The sequence below is a fragment of the Nipponia nippon genome, unplaced genomic scaffold (assembly GCF_047370975.1).
Source record: "Nipponia nippon isolate SJK-2023a ecotype South Korea unplaced genomic scaffold, ASM4737097v1 scaffold_6, whole genome shotgun sequence".
NCBI lineage: Eukaryota > Metazoa > Chordata > Aves > Pelecaniformes > Threskiornithidae > Nipponia > Nipponia nippon.
In genome coordinates this window covers 76,596,208-76,621,250 of record NW_028262380.1, presented here as the reverse complement: position 1 = coordinate 76,621,250, position 25,043 = coordinate 76,596,208, and the positions used below count along the sequence as shown (strand labels likewise).

Sequence of the window (25,043 nt, the reverse complement as noted above, 5' to 3'; positions counted from 1 at the left end):
ATGTTTCTGGAATTATATTTTTTCTAACGTCAGGTTACCCTCTTGCACCATTTATGTATGACATTTTGTTATAAGATCTGATTAAAAACCCTTTTAATGAGTTAGGCATGGCTGTAGAAGTATGCCAGTAGGAAAGCTATTTTTTCTATCCCACAGAAAGCTCATCAGCTGGGTATGCTTCTGTCAGTGTTATAATTCTGCATTGTTTGACAATGCAGTTCCTGAAATGGCCAAGTATCCTTCGAAAAAGCTCACTAAAGATGGATGCTTTGGGGGAAAAAAAAAAAAAAAGGAAAGGAGGAGGAGGAAAATTAGCAAAGCCCTAAGGTTAATTCTAGTCCATTCTTAACAGGAACCACAAATATTTTCCTGGCTTTACCTATTTAAGTTCTCTTTCCTGAAATAATTATCTTCATAATTGTACACAAAATACACATTTTTGCACCAGCTATCTTTTCCAATGATACATTTTGAAGTAATACTCTATTTTAATTACCAAGGAATTGAAGCATTTCTTTTTGAAAGGGAAGCAGTTTCTTCTTAGTTAAAATGTGTTTTTGCTGGTGATGGTATTATGTATTACATGACGATTATCCCACTTTCCTAGTGCTCCCCTGAAGAATATTGTATCTGTGTACCACTAGTGACCTTTCAGTGTATGTGCACTTAGACCCCTTTTGTAACTGTTGTGGTAACAACAAAAAAATTACATAAACTCGCAAAAGAATTGCTTAATGGTATGAAGTATTCTGGTTTCTACCAAAACCCCAATTACTTAATTTTGTGCCCTTCCTGGCCTACATAAATTATGCAACCCTCACATCTCAACATCAGTGAATTATGTAGCTCTGCGCACACATCAATTAATTTTGGCCCCATCAACTTCCCACCTTCTGTGTGCTCCTAGCCTCAAATCAGTTTTGCATCTCCCCGCCGCGAGCGGTTAATTTTGTACTCCGGCAGCTCATATCTGCCTGAACCTGCAGCCCCGCTTCAACTCTTCACCCTCCCCCACCCGCCTCTCCTCCTGCACAGCCAAGCCACCGCCTTCTCCTGCCCGATTCCTCCTCCTCCTCCTCCAGCTCGGCAGCGAGGATCAGTCCCAGGTGGCTTCGCCTCCCACCTTGCCAACGGGTCAGCGCCGGATCCCAATGCACCCCGTGGGCAGCAGGGCTGGTCCGGAGGCGATCTGGGTGTATTTATCGCCCTCCTCGTGATTTTCAAAGTGCTAATTGCAAGACTGAAGCTCCATCTTCTGGAACGGCCTGTGAAAGTCATGGCGTGCTTGGAGCAACCACCCCCAAAACCCTTCCGCTGGGGAAGCCTGCATCACGCAACACCCCACTGAGAAGTGAAATAGCTTTTAGGTGTGTAAGAAAAGCAGCGTTGAGGAAAAAGGTGTTGCCAGCATCCATCAAACTCAGCACTGCTGCCAGCAGCAGAAGTAAGCGTGACCTGGGCCTTGGTGTCAAAGCTGACACCGCTGCTGCAGGTGTCCACATCAAATGCCGTAGTAGGCTTCTCTAAGCAACCCCGAAAGAGCTCATTTTCCTCCAGAGGAAACTTCAGTATGCAAAAACATCAAGTGGGATATCTTGTTCCCTTATTGCTGACCTCTACGTGCAGCTCAGTTCTGAGTCCGAATTATTTTGGCCAAAAAGGAAAAGTATCTCCATGAGAAGTATGCAGAGAACAAAAGCCTGAGAGGGCAATGTGATGTCCCGCAAACAAGAATGGCCTTGACTTGCTTTGCTCTCCGATTGCTTTCAGAGCAGCTCTGCGGCCCCTCACCGGGGATTTGCCCTCCAGTAACGCAGGACGGGTCAAGGCAGGCCCCTTCCTCACTCTCTCCCTCCGCTTTTAGTTCCTCAGGAGCGTAGAGGGGAGGGGGCCGGTGGCTTGCCAATGGTGACAGCAGGGCGCGGAGCAGTCGGGCTGTGCCCAGGGTCACCACGTTTCCCATCCGGCTGGACTGTCGGGAGGGCTGGTGGAGGCCAGCTCTCGGTTCAATCTGCTTTTCTCTCCAGGGGCTGGAGGGAATTTGACTCTTCTCTCAAGTGAGGTTACAGCATATTTTCTCTTCTCTCCTTTTTGTCTATGTCTATTTAAGCAGCAAGCGCTGCAGAGGCTGACTTGTGCTTTTTTTGTACAGTTCCCAGCACATCTGGCCGTCTTGGATAAGGTCCCTAGGCCTGACTGTAGCAAAAAAGCAATGATAGCATGTTTAAAACTTGGGCCTCCAACTATGACTATATATAAAACGCAAAGCATTTGGGACAAACTGGAGGAAATACAATTTTTAGTAACTGAGCAAAAAAATATATTCACTCTTTTACATCTGCAGTTGTGCTTTGCAAGCGTGGGTGCTCGATCGTGTTAGAAGACTGTATCAGAACTGAAAGCCGATGCAACGCAGGGCAACGCTTGCTCCCAGCTGATTGGCATCAAGCGTTTTTCCTGTCCCACTTGCACAACAGCCATGGTCATTCATCACTGTGAAGCTAAGCTGGCTCTAGAAAACGTTCTAATTATCTAGGTGTCCTGATTAAACCTGCCTTGATTTAAAAGAGGCACACCACCGTACTCATGTGAACATTTCTTGTTTCTTCTAAATAATAGAATTAGCTATGGGCATTTCCTTAAGAGCATGCAGAACGCAATTGCAGTGTAATTCCTCTCCCTCCAAGCCTAGTCTTGAAACATGCAAATTTCTCTTTCAAGTGTGTTGGCAAAAAATGGCAATATCCTGATACACACATGATTTAGCCACTGAATTATACACTGGCTGAGTTATCATCAGTGGGTTGAGTTCTTCGGTGAATATATCAAGAGTGCTGTGGAAAGTAGCACGGTCTGCTGAGAGATAACAGTGGATGGCTTGCTTCTCGCTCTCTTTCATAGGGATCCAGCGTTGGCCACTGCCAGGGACAGGGTACCGGCCTGGATGCGGACCTTTCGTCTTCCCAGTACAGCCTTCCTTACGTAGCTCCATGCAACACACTGTAGTGCCGCGGACTTTCTGCTGAGCGTTTTCGTGTTCTGTTTTAAAAATAACAAGACATCTCTTAACATTCAGGATACATTTTTCCACTCTGAAGCACCACAGCAGTCTTTTTAAAGAAACTCTAGGAAGGGTGTTAACTTGATCAATGCTGTGCAGGAAGGAAAGCTCTTTCCTACTATTTTTTCAGCATGACTTTCACTGACATGATCAGGCTGGGAAAAGACTTACTGGCTGACAGCCCAGGACAGCCATGCAATATCTCTAGTCATCTGGAACTCAAAACTACTCTGCCCAAGGGAGAACCATAACATAAAAACAATTTAGGTTTCATGCTGAATCTTATAAACATTGTTTGGTTTTTAAAAAAATAGTTTAAATGCTATTTATGTGCATTCCCTATGCATAGTTGTTGGGGTTTTTTTTCAAATGTCAAGTAAGAAAGGCTGGGAGGGTTTTTACTTTTTTACTATAGATGGTTTTCAAAAATCTTGGAGATTTTTAGAAATACTGGGAAATGAACTTCCTCTCTTCTCACAAATTTAAAGAGCTTGGCTTCTCCTATGTATTGGATGTAATTGTTTTATGTATATATAGATAATGTTTACATTTTGGCCCCATCCAGAAAGCATAGAGTCACAGAAACACTGGTTGGAGGGGGCTTGCAGAGGCCCCACAGTCCCCCTCCCACACATTGCGGGACTATCGCGAGCACCAGTTCGGGGAGGGCTTGGCTTCGTCTGGCTGAGCCGCAAAACCCCCAAGGACAGAGTTTCCACAGCTTCCCCGATGACCTGCCCCCAGGCTGCACTTCTCTTCTAGAGACTTTTTCCTCCCGTCCAGTCTGAACCCTCCACGCTGCCCTTTGTGTCCGTTGTCCCCTCTTCCGTTGTCTGTCACTGCTGCCCTCCTCCCCAGCGTATATATAATCTGAGTAACCCTGGGAAGCCAAAGTGCAAGGGCCAATATACGTGTATGAAACTGCAAAGTTGGGATCTTAGCTTGTAACTGGGTTCATCTGTTGAATTTTCAGTTGTCTTGTGGCACGAGAGAAGGAAAAAGCAGTTTTTTTCCAACAGTTCAAATCTGATGCTAAAATGTATTAACTATAGTGCTTTTGCAAGTCTATGTTTTTTTCTCTCCATTTCTGAAGCTGAGCATCACTGTCCTCTGTCTATTCTTACCTTATTTTGCATAAAAAACTGTCAGAGTAATCTGCTCTTCTGTAAGCATGTGCAACTCTAATAATTTGGGATAAAGCAACATGAATCCGTAATGCGAGCTTCACTTCAAACATCTTTTTTTCTCCACTCGTTGTTTTGATTGAAGATCTGAACTTGGGACGTGTCCATTGCCACCTGTCCTTCTGCCAAGTCCTAACATTCCAGCACACCTTGCAACAAGCCTAAAATTATTATTTTAGGAAAATGACTATGGTTTCTTTATGATTCCTTTTTTCCATAAACTGGTATTTCTCGAGCTGAGTAGCCTTACTGTCTTTTCAGGTCTTCTCAGCGACTGATCCATTCTAACATAGGACAATAACCCCTCTTGCACATAGCTTGATTGTCCACGTGCAGCTTCTTGCTTTTGCTGAAATTGTTGGCTATTTGGCAGCACTGTTGTTTTTAATTGAGTTGTGGTTTTTACTTTCTTAATGGGATGTACCATGTGCTATAACTTTTCCTGTGATGCTTTCATTGCAGGCCTTGCTGAGACCAGGACGAATAGACAGAATTATCTACGTGCCATTGCCAGATGCAGCCACTCGTGGGGAGATCTTCAAACTTCATTTTCAGTCTATGCCAGTCAGTGACGAAGTCTGCTTAGCAGAGCTCATTCAGCACACTCAGAAGTACTCAGGAGCAGAGGTAAAACTTTCTGAATGTTAACAGCCACAGGGTTGGTGCACAAAATTGTGTTTTAAAATTGAAATCAAGTATCATCCAGATACCATCCCCTGAGTCTTCTCAAAGTGGTGGTGAGAATTACGAAAGGGAATGTTTGAGAGATTTCTGTGGTTCTGCTCAGAAAACAGAATACAATTTGGGGCTTTTTTCTTTCAAGATCTCCATCAGAGGATTGTTGCCAGGTGAAGGGCCTCTTCCACAAGTGGCCTCATTAAGGGTGTGCTGCCAGGAGGAGTGGAGGGAGGTGAGGGCAAGTGCTCCCTGACTGCCCAGAAGGTTCACCTGGGTCTCCCCACATCCCTGGGGATCTTTTGCATTTAGGATTGTGACCGAGAGCCTCAGATGGAGGGAGGAGAGACAGAGTTAGGAGACAGTGTTGGGGAATTGCAAGGGAGTCACCGGTCACTTTGAAGCTCATGTTTTCCTATTCTATATCATGAAGACCTCACAGCGGCACTTACTGTTATAGCTTGTTGCTCTTTGTTAGTCAGCTTCTGAGAATGGACGTCAGACAATTATTTCCTGTCCTGGGTAGAAGGAGGAACTTTCTCAGATGCTGCTGCCTGGCAGTTATAATAAGCATTGGTACATTAGTGGTCACCACTCTGCTCCCCGAGTATTATTCATGTCAGTGTCTCGTGAAAGGATATTTCATTCTTTCCTTATTTTGATTAATTGAAAGTAATTATATTACTTCAAAAATTCAAAGAATGTTATTAAGGTTGCCAATTCGAGTTCTTAAAAGGTATGAAATACCAGAATTAAAATTTCCACCTTCCTGTAGCCAGTCCTAGCGTATGCATTATCGCACCGTCTTTAATTACATAGTCACCTTCTGCTTTTTCCGTAGCAGAGTGGAAAATGTGATGTGCTTGCCTCGGCTCCCCCGTCTTTCTGTGTGGTGTTTACAAGGGCAGGGAAATAAGCTAAACTTTTGTCTTGGTCCAAAAGAGAGGTGACTGTGGAGTATTTGTGTGATTCCTATAATGCTGAAGACCCTTCTCAACTGACTGGTCGTTGGATATGCTCCCAGGCAAGACTTTTGCTCACTTAGCTATCACTTAAATGCCGGTATGTTGTAAAATGCTGCATTGCCTACTAGTAACCTCTGGCTGGTGAGGGCACTTCTGTGAGTGCTCCACGTTCAAGGGATGGGGTCAGACCTTGCCATACGCAGCAGCAGCAGCAGTGTCTGGGCTAGCCTCCAGGCTCGTTCCGGGAAGCTGTGTCACGGTGGACACCAAAGTCAAACCCGCAAGAGCTTTCCTCCTCCACAGCACAGGACAAACTGTGCTCTGGGAACGAATGAATGAAAGCTGCGTAGTGAGCAAAGCTGTTTTGTGTAGCACATCTTGTTGCCGCAGAGTGTGGGATCTCACAATGAAAAAAGGCAGTAATAAAAAGGATTGCAGGCTTAAATGTTGGTCTGGAAAACTGTCGCAGCTCTACTGCCTCCAGGCTTTGGAGTAGTGACTTGAAACAGTACTATGTTTTTACCCGGATGTCAGTGATATGACTTTTGCTGCCCTGGGAAAATTTATCTGCCTCTGGCTGAGTTACAAGCCTCCAAAAACATAAATATAAACATATCCTCTGTTGTGTATGGAAACTGTCTTCTTACCAGGCAACAACTGTGATGCTTGTATTTCAGAAATTCCAAGCATATGGGGATTTCCTTTGGATCTGGATCAGCTGAGGCTCTAGTGGTGAATTCCTGTGCCTAGTTGATAATGAGTCACAAATGTCTTGGTGCTGGCTTTGTACAGAACCAAAAATAAGTTAATGGGTCGTTGAGTGCAGCTACAGACTCGTTTCAGGGGAAGAAAAGCCTGCCTGTTTCTAATACGGCATTTCTCATGAATTTTGTTCTTTTGCATCATTCAAAGGATTATAATAACTGGGATGTAAAGAGTAAATACAGAAAAAGCCTCAGTCGGTGTTCCTTGGAAGAATATATAAAAAGTCTTGACAGTTGGCACGCACAGTGGCCAGTTTCATTAAAGCCTTTTCTTCCTAGTGTCTCCAGCTTCCCAGCTTTACAAATAGTTTCCGCTGTTGAATGGCAAGTTCCCATTCCACTGTTCTACCCTTTGTTTAGAAAAAGAAATGGAAAATGCTTGGTTTTGTGACTAGAAGATGCTGTATGAATAGGGAGTTGCGTGTAAAGATGCGTTGAATCATCCTGACATGAGCTGAATAAACAGCAAGTAAAGTGGATAGTTGAGTATGCATCTGGCTTCCAACTTGGCCTTTTTTCAGATCAGATATTCGTATATTTTTGCCTGTCATCACTTATGACCAGTTATCTCTATTCACCTGCTGGATGTAGGTTTCTCTTAATGAGTACCTTTAAAGATATATCAAGATAGCAAAATAGGGTGATTATTTCCCACTGTTTCATGTGAGAGAAGACGGAAGATAATTTATGAGGGTGAATTACAATTTCCTTCTCTCATGTGTAAGTGAAGTTTAAGGTAAAAAAAAAGTGCGTTAGAGGAGCAATGTCTGTACAGTTCACTTTTATTATGCTAACAGTATAGGTCAAACAAAGCCCCAGCTTTCTAGAAATATTTGGGTTTGAGTTTGATCTTCATTTCCAGGCCTTTCTGAAGTAGTGCTCTGTAGCAGTGCTTGAGGCTCTTCTTCAGGGATATTTCCATATCTGTAAATCAGGAAAGTAAATTGTTTTTAGAAGTTTCTGAATAGCAAGGTTTGGTCTCAGAGCTGATGTTGACACCAAGGATCATTCCCTCCTCTCTCTAAGGCAACTTCTTTGGCTGCATCTCTGCCCTGAAGGCCATCTGCCTTTTCCCAGGGCCACCTCAACCTCTTTGTAGCTGAGCCGGAGTGTCCAAGCCATGCGCAGGGTAGGTCTGGTTGCTCCGAGGACAGCTCTGCACTGACTGTATGTCTCGTTTGCCCTCACTGGCAGGCCAGCAGATTTCACCAGTGTGGCAGAGGAGCAGTCAGAACTGCTCTTGTCTTTGCCCTCAGCTTTTTTTTCTAAGAAATTTCTACTGAAGGCCGTGCCCGGGCAGCTGACGCCTGGCGTGGTTCAGCAGGAGGCTGGGCTGTGCCATGCTGCACCGCTGGCCTCGCCGGCACCTCCAGATGCTGTAACATCAGCAAGAAGCACTGGTAGCCACGGAGGAGAAGTCTCTAGTCCTTGAAAGTAATAAAAATGGTTAAAACAACAAGCATTGTGCTGCCTCAAAACTTTTATAAGGTTTATTCTAGTGTTCCTGCTTTTTGTTTTGGGCAAAATTGCAGGAGATCCAACTTTATAAAATGATGATTTTTTTTTTTTTTATGGCTTTATGTAATTGGGATGCCTTCACTTGGAGATTGTTCAGTCTGATCATAGCTTTTTCCTAGAGCATTTTCACTGTTGTACTTCATGCTGAGGAGTTTTATCTGTTTGATTTCTCACTGTGCTTTCTATAAAGTACGATTAATTAAAGATCCAGCCACAGAAGTATTTAAAAGCACTTCTTTAAAGTGCAAGCAATGTGAATTCTTTGGGTCTCATTTGTTTGCTTTCATGAAGCTGGTACAGCCAGCTTGCTTTAGGAAAGATGGGCCTTCCACAAACTGAGGTGCTCTACTTTTTTAATTTGGGGTTTAGATTAGGTTTTTCGTAATTATTGGCTGCTTTCTGTTGTAATAGAAAACACCGATAGTCTCAATGCACTTTCTAGTGCAAGTAAGAACAAAATCACGCAGACAGTATCTGATAGGAAATTGCTTGTCCTGTAATTTTTAAATTATACATTGTCTCAAACAGAAAAGAAGAAAGGTTGTAGCTGGAACATGTCTTGGCCTAGAGGAAGGACACCAACCTTTATAAGTGCAAAGACTGATGTCTTTATTGGACCTGTGTGGGGGAAAAAAAGATTGTATCATTTGCCTTTACAAATTAAGTGGAAGGGGTGTGTCTGTCTTGAAATCCTTGGAGTTTGCTCTGCGAAAAGGGATGAGCAAGGGATGAAGGCAGTGTTTCCCCGCTGTAGAAATATTTTGTTCTGGGAAGTAGGTAATAAAAAGGAAAATAAACCCAGTAGAGTGAAGGACCTTCTTTTATTGTCTGAGCCCCAGTCAGGTTATGTTTTTGTTACAGTTTAGAAGGCAGTAGCAGAGAGAGGAAGGTTTTGGGCAGAAACTGAAATCAAGTGTTGAGTTGGTTTGAGTTTAAAGTTGGTTAGAAGTAACACAAAACTAAATACTCTGGATATGATGACAATATTCTTAAGACAAGTGTGCTTGTAAAAGTAAGCTAATGGGACTGACTGCTTTTAAATTGGTGGAAAGCAGGTCATGGTGAAAGCGAAGGCTGGCATTGTTTCTATACTATTATCAGTTTCCATGCTTACAGGACACAATAGTAAAGTGCGAATCTGGGAACCTGTAAATCTTTCACTGGTTCTTAGGCGAAGTAGAACAGTTAATGTAAAAAATATCTTTCTCACTTTGCAATAACTCTCAATGGGAACACAGAGAATGAAGGGAGAAAAAAAGGTTTGCTCTGGCTCAAATGAGAACATATTTGTTGCCAGAAAGTATCTTTCCAGCAGCACACTAGCTTGGATCAGCTAAAGCTTTGACTCTTAAAATATGTATTCCAAAACATGCATGTTCTTGTTTACCAGATATTGACATATTTCAACTTCAATAAAAAACACCCCAAACAACCAAAACCTCCCCAAACTCCTCTCTTTCTTGTAGAGGAAGGTACCAACTACAAAAGAAGCGAGGGTGCGTTCCATCGTAGGTGTACATGAGGGTAAACAGTCTTTTAAGAGACTGGGAAAAATTGGTCTTGTTAGTAAAGAGCATCTACAGTAAAGGTGAGAGAGGGCTTACATATAGGGGGAAAAAAAAGGACATCCGTCAAATTAGGTTGTGTTATCTTCTTTACATCTAGTTTTCCATGAAGGAAAAGATCTTCCAAACTTAAGGGAAAGGCTTTCTGCTTAACATTTTTAAAGGGCAACAGATACAATCCTGTACAGTAGCCTAAAAAGAGACACGGGCTTTTGGGAGTGAAGGCATCAAAATAATAATAATAAAAAAAAAAGAGTGAAGTTTCTGTATTGGAAAAAAGAACAGCAGACCCTTCAAATCATACCCTGGCTAAAGCTCATGGTTTTAATTTTTAAATAGAAACATGGTTGTTCCTTTTATGCTTAGTTATGCTAGATGCAGAGCGTCTTCAATCCCCATTGAACTGAACAGGTGTTGAAGCTGCTCAACACATCATGCCTTGGGACCGGGCCCTCAGGTTTTAAACTCACAAGATACTGCAAAAAAATGCATATGTCTCGTCAGAAATGTGTGATTTGAAAATACACTTTGGTAGTTAAAGCATCTGTGGCTGAAATGACTCTGGCCTGACTCTGCTGGACGGCCTTTCCTTCTGAAGGAGTTCTGCTTAGCTCCACACCAGGATACGGTATTACAGTGAAATGCAGTTTTCAAAGTGAGGAACGCTGTCAAATTGAAAGGCAGCAAAATTAAGGCCTCAGATGAACCTCTGAAGTTTCTCTTGGAATGATGCATAGGATCTGTTAATTTATATCACTCATTGAAAAGCGAACATTTTTGTGTGGGTGGGTGAGGAAAAGAGACTTAGCCTTCATCCAATATGGATAATATGGGATCACCACCTTCCTACACACATTTATCAGTGCTGAGGATGTGTTTGGCACAGGTGGCTGGGAGGTGAGGAAATACCTGGCATTCGGAATGTTTTCCGAATGTCAGTGTTTGGGATAAATGAGATGAATCACTGGAAAGGAAATAACTTAACTACACAGGACTTCCCATGGGATTCTGCTTACTGCTGGTCTCGCAAGAACCTCGTACGTGCAGAATGTGCTTGGGCAGATTGGGAACAAGGGCAGCGCGAGCGTCTGGGTAATCACTCATGGGCATGGCGGCGCCGAACCTCAAGAGTTTGTGGCATTACGCTGCCTCTCCCCGCTCTCCCTTTTAGTCGCTTTAGAAAGATCTGGTTCCCCTCGTGCATTTCGCAGAGATGGGGGGGAGGGTTGTTGCCCTAAGTGGTGATTTTCATCACGTCTTGTCTCAGCTGAGACCCGATAAAGTACTGTCTGCATTCACCCTATATAAAGCATGGTTGGCAATTAGCATGTTTATGCAAAACATAAGGTTTGGTATACAAGAGAGTATTTGCACTGAAATTTATGCATGGCTCGCTCATCTGGGAAAGAACATTTTATCCTTCAGTGAGATAATGATTTGCTAATAGTTTAATCAAGCAGAGGAGATTTAATGCATCTGGCTGAAGGGACATGAGCGTTTCCGAAAAGGTCAGACCCATTAACAGCTCAGGAGGATACAGTCGAAACAGCTTCCTAAGTAACTCAAAGAACAGTGATCCTCAGAGGAACTCGGGGAAAACGCCAGAGGGAATTTGAATGAACCCCCAAGCGAGCACCAAACAGTGTTGAGGTATGAAATTTAGCCTGCTTCTCAAACCTGAGATTTTCTTCCTCCATACAGCCCAAAGAGCTGAACATTTTGATTCCTTAAATGCTGAAACAGTTAGGGGGCAGGAACCTTACAGCTACTTTCAATATGCTTTTTGTTTCCTTTCTGTGTCTTCATTAGCTATTTTAGTGGCATCATCCAGCCAGGTTCTGTAAAGGAGCACTTGTGTTTGCTTTTGTCCTCCCTGTGCCTTTGAAGGGTTGTTTCTTGTTGCATGCCTGTTAGGAGAAAGAACCCGCAATAGGAGCATCACTTGTGTCAGGGATCAGCCATCCTCTGCCGACGGGGCTGCTCACTTCCGATGAGCTTTTATAAACCGGCTGGAGTTTCACCAAACCCGCCGAGGCCAGGGGAGACGCCTGCCTTTACCGGCAGCGCTGACGATGCTGTTTGCCTCCCTCCCCTGCCCTTGCCTTCCCTTTTCCACGCTACCTTGCTTGCGGCGGAGTTACCAGGAGCTCCCCTTTGCTGAGGGTGGCGGAGGGGAGTGTGTTGCCAGCACAGCGGGGGACTGTTGAGCTGTCACCGAAACACAGGCTTGTAAAAGAGGGACCTACACTGATACTCTGTCAGCCAGCTTCACTTGCCCTCTGCTCTTGCCTGTGGCTTTGCTGCTTCATTGTCCTGGTTTTGGCTGCAATTCCCAGCAATGGAAAAACATGTTGCTCTTTAAAAGCAGATGGAAATTCATTCCTGAAGGAAAAAATATGTCTCTTTAGGCTACTGCTATTGTTTTCTTTTAGTTTTATTTTTTGCCTGTGAGCTATTTCTAGCAACTTTTAATTTAATTCATTCTTCTTTTTTTTTTTTTTTAATCAGACAGCGGGGATTATTCTTCAATGTCTTAAAGCACACGCTTTCAGTATACCAGTGATTACAAATGGGGGTATGTAATGTTCAGAGTAAAAATTGCATTTGCAATGATCAGGAAGGAATTGAAAATGTTGGTTTATTTCTGCCTTTTGAAGTATTTTCACTTACGCAATACAAATGCTCTTATCAGTTCAGAGTGGTAGAATTTGCTTTTATGTTAAAAAAAGGAAAAGAAAAAAAAATTAAGCACTTTTTCCTCACACGGACCTGTTTTTCTGATTTAGAATTGTAGTGCTGGCACTTGATCATAGAAGTTACGATGTGTCACAGGGTACACGGTCAGAAGTGAGCTTGCTGCTTTGAGTTTGACTCAAGTCTAGTCCTAAAGTATAAGACAAGGCATACAAATTAGAGAAAGTCCCCCAAAAGTCCTTGCACTTCATAGAGAATTAATTCCTGATCCTTGACTCTTATCCACCAACTTCAGGGCCAGATCCTCAATATATACAAGTTGTTGTAAATACTGTATATGTCTTAGTACATCAGCAAAAGATATGTCCGAAGTTTTTTTTGTTTCATTTTCTGTGAGGCTGCTGATTTGTATCTATTTTTTTCATAAACGGGGGGGGAAAAAAGCAAATATTCTTACATATCCATTGCTGTTTCTCATGCCCTTAAGATTAGAGTGTGTCTGACTGGTGTAAGTGCCTGTTACGATTACTTTTAATAGTATACAATGTCTGACTATCAAACCTCAGTGTTCAATTTATCTTTCTCTAAATGTATATACATTTTCCTCTTGGCTATGCTGAGGATTTCAGGGGGGTTTCCCATGGAGGTAGCACTGAGGCGTAATCTCGCGTATCAGCTTGGCCAGGAGAGCTGCAGAGGGCTCCCCGCTTCTGCAGTAAAATTTCCTTTCCGTCCTTAACAGAACCAGTCCTCCAAAAATAAGGGTAGTACTTGGACAATGAAATCCAAAGTAGTTCTGATTATTATCTTAGTTGGCACTAGGAATATTTGAATGTAGTACCTGCACGGATAACTCAGATAGGATGTTTATACCAGATGAAACCATACAGAGGAACACCTTGTGCTGACCTACTTGTATTTCTGGTACCGTGCCAGTTAAATTGCTATCAAGGTGGAAGAAATGTTAATGAATGTCAGAGAAATAATACAGCCCAGGTATAAAAGCTTATTAATCTACCTGAGTATTGTCGCTGTGAAGGAAGAACGTGTATTTTAATAACAACACTAGCTGTTTACACTTCACTGAACTGCAAAGATTGGAGAGGGGTGTGGGTATGAAATAAAATATTTGAACATATATTGGTATCTTTGTGTACATATAAAATAGGATGTTTGCCTTTGGCAGTCATCAGCGAATTAATTGTTTCTGTTGCGAAAATTTGGAACCTAATAATGAATAATAAAATAATATCTAATAAAATCAATAAGTGTGCCACTAGACGGTGAATATCTTGAACAATAGATGTACTGAATTTCAAACTTAAAAGCTGTCACTATTAAAGCTGCATTTGTATAGAATGTGTCCCAATGACTCTGCTTCTATTGCTTTCTCCTATAATTGAAATAATATTTCATTTGTGTAAAGTAAATGTTGAGTTTATTTGTGGAGGGATGGCCGTTACTGATAAAGTATTTGGAGAAGTTTTTTGTTTTTTTTCTTAACATTTTAATTGTGATATGCTTTAATACTTCCTATCCCTAAAAATGTGTATGAGCTGCAAGCTTGCACATTTGTTGTCATCCCATTAAGTTATTTGAGTTTGAAAATGCACTCTGCTGTATTCTTTTCAAAGGGGTTTTGATTATGTATAGTTTTATTTTTCTAAGTGAGATTTTGGGGAAAAAATAGTTGAAATACCTGCTTTTGTTCTGCTTTCTTTTTTTATCCACAACCTTTAGCAGTGACATTGTTGGAGTTGGAGGCTTTTTGGTGAGATTAAGCTGCTCAGCAGTAATTCTGAAACAGTTTGAGAAGTTGTTAGTAATTAAGATAGTCACTGATGCTGAATGTGGGAACAGGGAAGCTTTCAGATATTTGCAGCCAAACCTACGTTGTCAAACAGGGAGATTTTCATTCTTGCCATGTAACTTCTGTTTTCACAGCATGCCTGAACACTGGCTGTTCATGAGAAGGAGAGCTGCAATCCCATTGAAGAAGGCACGTTAAGGGGAGCTATCTGGGGCTGGCTTTCTGTTTTGTATTTGAATGCTAACAAAGATTTTTGTATTGACACAAAACTTTGGTCTTAGCATTCAAACCATTGCCTGGAGTAGAAGCTGTCAAGTAACGTTTCATAGCACTACTGAAAAGTTGATGGGTGCATGTACTACTGTAGCTCAGATTTTTGTATATCAAAAATTGGAAGTTGTTATTTCCAAGTTATCTTTTATGGTTTCCCTTAAATACATATGGAAATACATAAAGCTTTAGATTGCCTTTGGCAAAAGGATTAAATGGTTATTGGCAGATGGAAACAGCACAACAATAACTCTGCAGCAAATTATTAGCTATGTTAGAAGCAATTCTGTGGACCATTTTGCTTTTTAATTAAACTTTTTCAAACTATCACCTAGTTTTCAGCTTAAGCTTTTTGATTCCCAGCTTTGACTAATGAAAATGCCAAGGATAGCTAGGTAGAAAAAAAGCTTACAGGTCTTAGTCTTCTGTAGTTGGTCCATGGCATTGCGTGTATAGAAGTGAGCCAGCGGATCTGGGTTGACCGCTTGCAGGGGAAGAAAACAGAGCAAAACCCAAGATGACTGCAATTGCTAATTGGTCTTGACATCCCCATTGTCAGGGGAGGAGAACTAAGAGCGTTTTGCCCAGTTTAAAAGAGCTGCTTTGGATTTTGTTTGTTTGATGGTTTATTTTCTTATTTAGGGAAGCGGGGGGGTTAGTTATGATTTCAGAGTAATTGGTGTCTTACAGAGATTGGCTTTGTGGTGTTTGATACTTCATTTCCTAGCAAACAAAGTAAATTTGTGATAAAAGTAGACTACTACTATTATACTTAACATTGTGCAGTTCATTGCCCACTATTGGAGGGAAAGGAGGGGAAGAGCAGCAATCTGTCTTCTGTTTTGTCTCATATATTTTGGTCTTATTGTGCTTTTTACTGGGATAAATCAACTTTGTCTTTTTCCGGAACTGCTCCCAGTGAGCTTCCATTTGATGAGAAACCAATGAAGAGGGGGGATAAAAAGGTACCCGGCTCACAGGTTAGACTCGGTGGGTATCTGTGGCGGGATGTTTCCCAAGTATTCGTGAGTCTGCGTCGGGAAAACTCTTTCTGCTCAATCTCTCTTCAAGCAGCCGCTTTCCCTTGCAAGGCATGATGTTAGTTGTTCAGCCAAGAACAAAGGACCAAAGAGAAGAAGCCAGGAAAACAGGTTGCTGGGGGGTTTTCTCATGACAGGCAATGATGGGGGCTTGGGTGTTCAGCATTGCTGCACCACCACGAGCCAAAAAAAAACCCAAACAACCCAAACCCAAAAGCCATGTGCCACTTGCATTTCTGGTTACCTCTGCGAGTCACCGTTGTGGCTGTGTACCTGGAGAGAGGTGTTTTGGGGAGTTCCCTTGCCAGGGAGGGTGTACAGTATGGCTGTAGGGATGCGGGCTCATCGCAGGCTCTTGTAATCCGACGTGTTACCACTTTATGGGATCTTGCCATTTCTGTGGTCATTTTTGTGTATTTGTGTGTTATATAAACTAGGGGGAGAAACAAACCGCACTCCTTTGTTAGCGAAACAAAATTTGCAGGCAAGAAAATGTGTTTGGTGATTTAGTATAAACAAGAGAGAACAAAACTTTTCTTGATTTTAACTTTTCTAGTTTAAGGCTTAAAGACTTCCAAAGAAGAGTTGGCAGTCTTGTTTTAATATTCAAACAGTAACCGCTCATCATAATAAGATGTCAGTTCTCTTCAGAAGTGGAATATAGTCAAAATGTTAAAAGCTGAAAACTTGTTCTTCATTTCTAACATTTGTTGTTACTAAATTTGCAAAAGTATTTGTGAATTCAGTGAAGTAAACTCAAGGAAGAAAAACTGGGATCTTTTTGGATTTTAAGAGAGTTTTTCATGTGATTATATGTATTTTAATAAGCATGCATCTGTGTGTGTATATATATAAAAAGACCTTCCTTTTCTTGTTTATGATTTGCTTCAAGCGTATATAGAAATTAAGTTCTGTAAACGTATCTATCCAGGAGTATTCTTCCCTTTCCCTTTCCCTTTCCCTTTCCCTTTCCCTTTCCCTTTCCCTTTCCCTTTCCCTTTCCCTTTCCCTTTCCCTTTCCCTTTCCCTTTCCCTTTCCCTTTCCCTTTCCCTTTCCCTTTCCCTTTCCCTTTCCCTTTCCCTTTCCCTTTCCCTTTCCCTTTCCCTTTCCCTTTCCCTTTCCCTTTCCCTTTCCCTTTCCCTTTCCCTTTCCCTTTCCCTTTCCCTTTCCTCCTCTTCTTTTGTATACTGTTTTTGCACCTGTGAGCTAAAAAAAATGTTTTGAAACTCATTGGTTTATTTATTTAAAAAAACAAACAAACTGTATTTTGTCTTCATTAACCCTTGTTTATTAATAACAATGGGGGGGGCGTGAAATTTATTTGTCTTCTATCAATGCTTGGAAGCTGGAGGCAGAACGCAAACTTGAGAATTTAGACAGTATCTTAGCCTAGGCTAATTGTTTACCATTAAAAAGAGAGCTTGCATGCAGGAGGGAGTGTTATGTTTTGGACTTACTTCCTTGTAACTCATAAATCTTGACTTTTCAGTCATTAATTAAGGCTTTCAAATTAATCTGTTTCCTGACTGGACTTGGCTGATTTTGCATAGAGCAATGCTGTTGCCCTACTTCCCAGTTTAGGAGCGCTCTCAAATGTGTGATATGGAAGTATGATGTTTATTGTGGAGAGTTAATGAACAGCACGTGTGGAGGGGCGAGAGGCATTTTGTTACTAACGTGTGCAGGACATAGGGCGGTGGTATCAAAATGGTTTTGCGTACTTTCATTACTTCCCTTACTTCAAACAATGGCAAAAAATGGCTATTTTATATTGATAAATGTCAGTCCAAAGCAGAAGTATTTGTCTTTCATTATTCTAGGATAGTGTTCTGTCTTTGCAATTCAGCCAGTTTACTCAGGATGATGTATAAATACAGCTAAAAAGTCTCTCTTGTGTGATGGATAAAGATTCCAACTCTCGTTAGACTTATTTTTAAAAATTAATTGGTAGTATTATCACTCAGCTAGTATTATCATTGCATTCATTTGACCTGTTCGTATAGTAACAGGGAGCTCATTTGGGTTTTGTGTCCTACTTGTGTCACCCTTTACAAACGTGTGTGTGTGTATGTATGTGTCTCCTTTCTTACTTATGAAGGCATAGTAGGGGCTTTTACTGTATATTTAATTATTTCTCTTAAGATTTAGGATTTTCAGAAATTCAGATTTGGGTGACGATATGTACCATATACATTGCACTATAAATGTTTGTGTTATCTTTAGCACTTCATTATACACAGGTCTGTCTTTGCAGTGTTGGAAGTCAGTCTACCAGCTCTTCTCTGAAGTGAACATCCCCTAGCTCATGCAATGAATTTGCTGTTAAAGGTAAAGCAGCAAAAGCTGCAAATGAATCATCCAGCCAGGCGTGGTATTTTAAAACCAGGTAATCCTGGAGATGTACTACATTTTGTAGCTGTTTCAAACCAAAAATGTTTTCATTATCTGGGTTCCAGTTGACTAGATATGTATTGCAGCAGTCAACTTCCTTCAATTCTGCATGTGCAATGGATTTCATAAATAACTTGTAAGGTTTCTCTTCCGAGCTGTCTAATTTGTACATGAAACCTAGAGAAGCAGGAATTAATTGTGAACATGAAAAAAGAGATCTCTTGTTAGCTCTTTAAAGACTTAGTGTTCAATCTGTGGAAGTGTGTTACTGCTCATGTTTTCTTTGTCATGAAAGTGCAAAGAGATACCACAGTGCTAATCAATGTACCCTTTACCAAGGAACTGAAAAATAGTCTACAATGTGTGCTTACAAATCTGAAACAACTGTTATCTACTATGAACGTATTTTTCATTACTTTCGAAGGAAGATATTTGTTTCTTAATGGCTAATTAGAAATTGGTCTGACCAAGTTTCAGAGAGTTTGAAATCTGAATTTAACTCTTCAGCTGAATTTCATCGCCTTTATCACTTCAACCAAAGCCAGACTATTAATACCTTCTCATTTCTAGCCTAATCAAAGTTTAGATTGTTACCCTGCAGCATTTCAAAGATTTTCATGTGCATAAAATATTCCCTGTAACCAATGGAATTATTTAATGCACTTAAAATCAAATACGTGTTTGAGCTTGCTAAATCCAAGTATTTTTTCTTTAATTCCTAAAGATTAAAATGGCTTCTAATTTAATGTATATTATTAATTAGATGGCAGCAATAACAGAAGATGTATCAAGCTTTTATTTATTTTTTAATTTTCAAGGTAAAATGTATTCTTGCAACCATATTCTATTGCTGTCACTTACGTGCCTGTCATTTGCTAACAGTTCATTTCTGTCAGACCAACTGAGGCATGAACTACCCAATGCCTTTTTGTGCAGTTAGATTTTGATAGAGCAAAATGATTTTTCCATGACCAAGAAAACCCCTTGCATTTTAATGGGATCAAAGAGTAGGCGTGTTCTGTTTCATGTAGTCCTAAGCTAAGTTATTGTAAATGTTTCCAGGTCTTTCAGTATTGCTTTTTACAGATTTCTAATACGAGGCGTGGCTATATGTATTTGTGAGGAACAGTGGCCAGATGAATCCCTCTCCTTTTTAATCGGTGTTTTGAAATTGAGTGCAACTCAGTGTGGCCTCAGTGCTACTGTAGGCACGTTAAAGAACAGCCTGACTTTTAAAAACAAATCTGCCACTCTTACCCTGTCTTTTTTCCACTTGCCCCCATGAGATTATTGCTGTCCAATAAGTTCTTTCAGAAATAGCTCCATCTGTAGAAATGGGCTACGGAGACACAGCATCAAAGGCGTACAGGCAGCAAGTGACCCACTGAGTCAGGCAGGTGGTGGAAATTCAGGTGAGCCTATCATGCTCGGTAAAAGTACCATGTGGAGCACGATAGGAAGGCTGGCTAAATTATAAAACATAGCATTAAGAAACTGTGGTAATAAATCTCTCTTCTGAAATGCCAGTCTGCATTTCACTGGGAACAGTCCTGGGAGATAGATTGGATTGGCTCATTGGTTTCTTCTTTCCTGTGAATTTGATAAATCATTTGACACATCATATTTGGTAACAAGTAAACCATATTTCAAAGCCTGAAACGATGCCTGTGTGACAGTTATAATTTGAAATCTGTTGTTACATAAGACTCGGAAGGCGTTCGGTGTTGTATTTGGTGGTATCTATGTGCCTCCTAAGTAACAGAACAAATTATAATTTGCCTTATTTCTTGCCATATACTAAGTAGGACTGTTGTTGCAGTGTGCAGATTCAAAATCAGGAACTACATTCAAAATACCTTTGGGGCATTATTACAAATTGTGTCTTTTGCAGGCCACACATTTGTTTCGGTACCTGGCTCCTGTGGGATGTTACGAGTAGGTTGCATCAAGGCAGTGTAGGATGGCTGGTGCTGGTTTCACTGCATGCTGGTACCGTACCATTGAAAGAGGGACATGGGAAACACAGCAAGGAAGCTTAGAAAGTTGCTAAATGGAGAAAAAAAAAAATGAGTACAGCAGAAGCAGTTCAACCTATTAAAACTGCTGGCTTAAGAAGAGTAAATACAGAGGGTAAGTTAACGTAGGTGGTGAGAGCCGTGGCCAGTGACAGCTCCCTGGACCACAGGAGCTGCTCTGCTGACCTCGCAGTCCCACGGCTCCCAAGACTTTTCCTGAAGAGATCCGTGCAGTATCATCTTGCGAGCATTGCTCATGCTGTGGTTTCTCAAGGTGAACAAAACAACGTTACTGGTGTTAAAATGATAAACCTAGTCCAGTCCTAGCCCAGTCAGGATCCGCACAGAACAGGTTGTTCCCTGCGAGTCGGAACAACACTGATAACATTTGGCAGGAATAGCTAATACGCATTAATATGTGCCTTATGGTAACAGAGAGAGTCTATTTTGAAGTTTATTTTTGATACTAATAATTCATCCGTGGTTTTGAGCTGATTCCTGAAAGAAAGTATCTCTTTCCTACAGTGAACGGTCTTTCTTGAAAGTCTCTAATTTCTAAAACAGAGAGCTTTTAGTCACTTTATTTTTACCATTTAAAATCCAGCAGTTTTATTGTACTAATGTTTAGCCTGCCAGAACTTTTTAGCACCAGATTTTTTTCATTTGAAAATAGTGAGGGTTTTTTGTTGTTTGTTTCTTCTTAATTCATATGCAACATTTAAGGAAAGCTTAATTAACCCCAGCATGCAGGGAGAGGGAGAGGAAACAGTGCTCAGCAATTGAGAATATAATTAGCTACATTTATACAGAAGTGATTGTATTACCTAAATCCCCCCCCCCTTTTTTTTTTCCATTTATTTTTGGATGAGTTTGGGGGCTAGGAAGGGAGGGCAGGCACAGGCTCTGTAAAAAAAGTGGAAGGAGTAAAAATGCTTCCATGGATCTGGAAAACAGAAATATAATGAGCTATCTCTGTTTCTCTGGAGGGCTGAAGCACTGGTCTTACTCTTAAAACTCCTTGACAGAGTCAGAGTTTAAATTTCAGCTTAGGAGGTTTGCAAAGCTTGGAAAAGCCATGCAAGTTGAATCCTATTCTCAAGGTGTACACATAGGACCGGGCTGATCCTGGATATGAAGGCCAGTCTTTTTACTGTTTTCCATTAAAATATTTTGTTACTTCTGCTGCAAATTAACATTGGTTTGAACATTTTCTCTCTTAAGTATTGTTCAGTCTTCCTCATTAAAAAAACATTTCCTCAATAATAATAGGTTCCATATGTCAATGTACTATGTATGTAAAATGATACATATTAATATAAGTAATCACACATGAAAATGTGGTTTTTTGCTTTTCACAATGTAATGACTCTTCCCACTCCGGCCTTCTGCCCCCAAAACAAGCAGAACAACAAAAAAAACCCGTTGAAAGGAAATTTGCAGTTTTAAATAATTCTCCAGATACCACGTTTTCCAAGTTCAAATGGAGCTGGCAAAGGAGGCGGCCGGCCGGCCGGCAGAGATTGATCACTGACTATTCCAGGAACAGCTCGACTTTCTGTGCAGCGTGGTCGATACCATGGGCTTGCATGCACCTGACAGCGAGCGTACCGAAAGGCCTTGGTTCAGGAAAGCTGTTCCCCATGTGCTTTCCTTCAAAAATGAGGGCAAGTCCCTCCTCCTTCAGGACCCTGACAAGGAGGAGGCTTACTCAGGCGCTTACAGCTGAGCGTTTGCTTGAGTGTTTTGCTGAACGGCAACGTTGGGGTGAGATGGAGAGACTTCACAGTACTTCGCACACCATCCCAGAAACATATGGGGAAAGCATTTCTTAAAAAGAAGAAAAACAAAACCCCTTTCCTTTTTAGAGGGTTACGACAGTATTCCAACATTTGCCTGTAGAAATAACACCCGACCTCCATTTCATAAAAAAACAGAGCTATAAAAAGCCAAGTTACCTTGTGAAATCTCTGTGTTTTTTCATCTTTTGTGTATGATTTTAACAAAAGGAAGATTTCAATTTTTTCTGGTTACGTCTTGTAACATGATGCAAGCAGTCAGTTTGGCCGATGAGATGTTCTGCAAATACCCTGCAGCAGATGAGCTTGCCGGCTTCTGCGGGGTGGACGGTGTAGGGAGGGGAGGCGGGGGAGAGCTACAAGCATTCTTCACTCCTGGCAGTTGCATGTGCAACAATGCTTAAAAGATTATCAGAACCATTTCCCAAAGCAAAAGGGACACATCAGATTTTTCTTCAACCCAGACGTTGATGACAAATTAAAAAAAAAAAAAAAATCCTGAATAAGATTAAGTGGTACAGGACATAGCTGTCTCCTTACTTACATATAAAAGAAATGCAGTTATTAATTTTACTTTTATAAATTTTTCTTTAGACTTTCTTCTGGTAAAAAATTGTTTAGAAACACTATATAATTTATTTAGTTTTGTGTCATTGACTTAATTTTTTACATTAGAAACAGAATTCGGAACATTTCATCTTGAAAAGATTTTAAGTATTTCAATTCAAAATTACTTTTTCAAGATTTCCTTTCAATTTTGTTGCTCAGTCTAATGGGTGAGGTTGAATTTGACCCTTTGTTTATTTGGATTTGGATTAAATGATATATTCTGCTGGGGAAATATTCTATTCTCTGTTCAGCAGAAAGCTTTTACAATTCTGGTTTTGGATGAACCTAAAATTAGAGAGAGTTTGGTTTTCTGGAACAGGCAGAGAATAAAAAAGAATGCTTTTTTTTTTTTTTTTTTTTTTTTTTTTCCCCACACGTTGATAGATGGCACTTTTACTTCAGCATCAGCATCCATTTGCAGCTCTTTTCCTGCTGCACTTCATCGTTCTTTTGTTAAGAAAACTGAGCAGACCAGGTAGCACTAATAGCCTGCAGGCTGCACTTTCACATGGACCCATGTGTTTATGTTCTTATATTTATATTGATATTATATTTATGTTATACTCCACACTTGAAAGATAACACTTTCTATCTCAGGTGGAAATGGTAAAGCTGTAGGAAATAGGTGTTAGAAAGCCTATAGAGGAATATTTAGTTGATCTGTATCTTAAAACGTATGCTGTTTTGAAAATGTATTTAAATGATTGTATGATTATACATAGTTGTGGGTGACTAATCTAGGCTATTGCTGCAGGTCATGGGAATAGTCATAAAAAGTATTTATTCTGAACGTGAACCCGGATGCATGCTTTCCCGACATGTTTCCCATATGGTCTGCAAGTAAACAGTACATCAGATAGAGACGAATTGAGGAAAGAGAAGAAGCAGGTAAGTGGGGATTCTGCAGCACTAAAACTGCAACCCTAAATGGTTTGAAGCTGTAACTTGTTTTCACTCAGAAGCAAAGAAAAATCATTAGTCTAAGTGGAACAAAGATGTTCTGCAGACCTAGGAACCCACAGAGGTACAGGCACCAACAAAAAACATAATTAAAATCTTTATCGGAAAAGCATTGATGGGAGTGCAAAGAAAGCCAGTCACCTCCAGAAATGGCATGCCGTTTGCTCACTTATGCTTAGTGCTGCAGCAGAGGCTGGTGCTTCTCTGCAGATTTCAGCCTGCACACTCTTTTCCTGAAACCAGAGTGGTTTTAGGGAGTTGCTGGTTCCATTTCAACAACTCGCTATTCCTGTCATTATTGACCTTACCTGGTTATACCTCACAGGGTATATCTGCCAGAATATCCCCATCAGACCTGTAGTCCTCTGCTTGGTCCTTGCTGCTTGCGTCGGGAAATCTGAACCAGGGAGACAGGGCCATTGCAGATGCTCTCCGTGGGGTACGGTTAGGGCTCTGAGCTGTGAGGACTGCAAAAATGCATTTTCTATTGCAGCTAAAGAGCACACAAGAACTCCTGAGTTACAAACTTTGTACGCTGGCGGTATGAGTGGGAGGGTGGGAGTTATGCTTGGCAGGAGAAACTGTATTTTGATGTTGTCACTTCAATATACATGAAAAGCTTCAATCTACTCATTTGTTTGCTCCATGTTTATCTGTTTTACCTGACTTACCTTTAATTCCAGCTGGGGAATCAGTCCCAAGGCTCTGCAGCGTTGTTCCTCAGTACTTGTAGCCTAAGCCATTTTTCTTTTAGCCACCATGGTAATTTCTCAGTCACTGCAAGGGGCCATTTTGTAGCTCTAGTGTCTTAGGCTGGGAAATTTGCTCTTGGATGCAGCTCACACAGGCTTACCATGACCTGCAATCCCTCTGATTTTCCTAACGTCCTTACCTTCTTTCATGGGCTAGAGAAAGTACGTGCTTTCTGTGGGAAATGATTGGAAGATTAGAGAGAAGTAGTTGGTTTCAGTCCAAAGGGTGGTGATATATATTAGCACAGTTTATAAGATAAAGCCAAATCGCTATTCTCTGTTACCTCGTGAGACTTCAGCCTAGGGCTAAATGCAGCCACAGACGAATGCTCTTTCTTGTACTTCTAAGGGCATGTCAATGTGAGGAAGTTATCCTGGAATGAGATAGGGTGTGAATGTAAATGCAGTAGCTGTTCCAGCATAACATCCTGTGGAGACAAGGTCTTGGTGAAGTGACTAAAAGCAATGGAATGACTGCAGTGGAAGCTGAGGACGCGGAGCCCCCGCTGCGCTCCCCCCCAGCACCAGCCCTGCAGGCAGAGGACCAGCTGAACACCCCATCTCCACAGACTTCTTTTTTTTTGGTGGGGATCCAATGTCTGACCGTCTTTGCGCTGGCTGCTTTGCCTGTCAGTGTCACTTGTGGAAATTGTGATTTGCTGCTTGTTTTATCAATTGTCAGAATGAGGTTGAGGGTGGTGGCCAATAGTGTTACTGTAGGTAACTCGTGAATGCAAACCGTAGTTCAACACCCAGTGTGTGAATGATGGGGAATATTTTAGCTCTGCCATCTCTTACTGGTTTTTGTTATTCCTACAGATTATAACTCAGGCTTTGATCATCTCTGTAGGTATCTAAGGTCTGTTGCTCTTGAAGTGGTGCAAAAGGAAAACTGCTGCAAATGAATGAGATGCAAATGGAGAAAATGTTACTTGCGCTTCTCTTTCAGAAAAAATTGAAATGTTAATGTACT

At 41.2% G+C, this 25,043-nt stretch overlaps 1 protein-coding gene across 3 annotated transcripts in view; it reads left to right on the top strand.

Moving 5' to 3' along the window:
• Positions 1-25,043, top strand: part of AFG2A (AAA ATPase AFG2A) — a 200,305-nt gene that overhangs the window by 156,174 nt on the left and 19,088 nt on the right. Inside the window, exon 16 of one of the 3 annotated variants that reach the window (XR_015699491.1) lies at positions 4,708-4,842. Coding sequence is in view for 2 of the 3 variants with exons in the window: in XM_087735629.1 (XP_087591755.1) it covers positions 4,708-4,872 (165 nt within the window). In the remaining variant the exon portion in view is untranslated. Of the gene's footprint in view, positions 1-4,707; positions 4,873-25,043 lie in introns of those variants that run through there. The other 2 variants (XM_087735629.1, XM_087735632.1) reach the window with 2 other exon arrangements.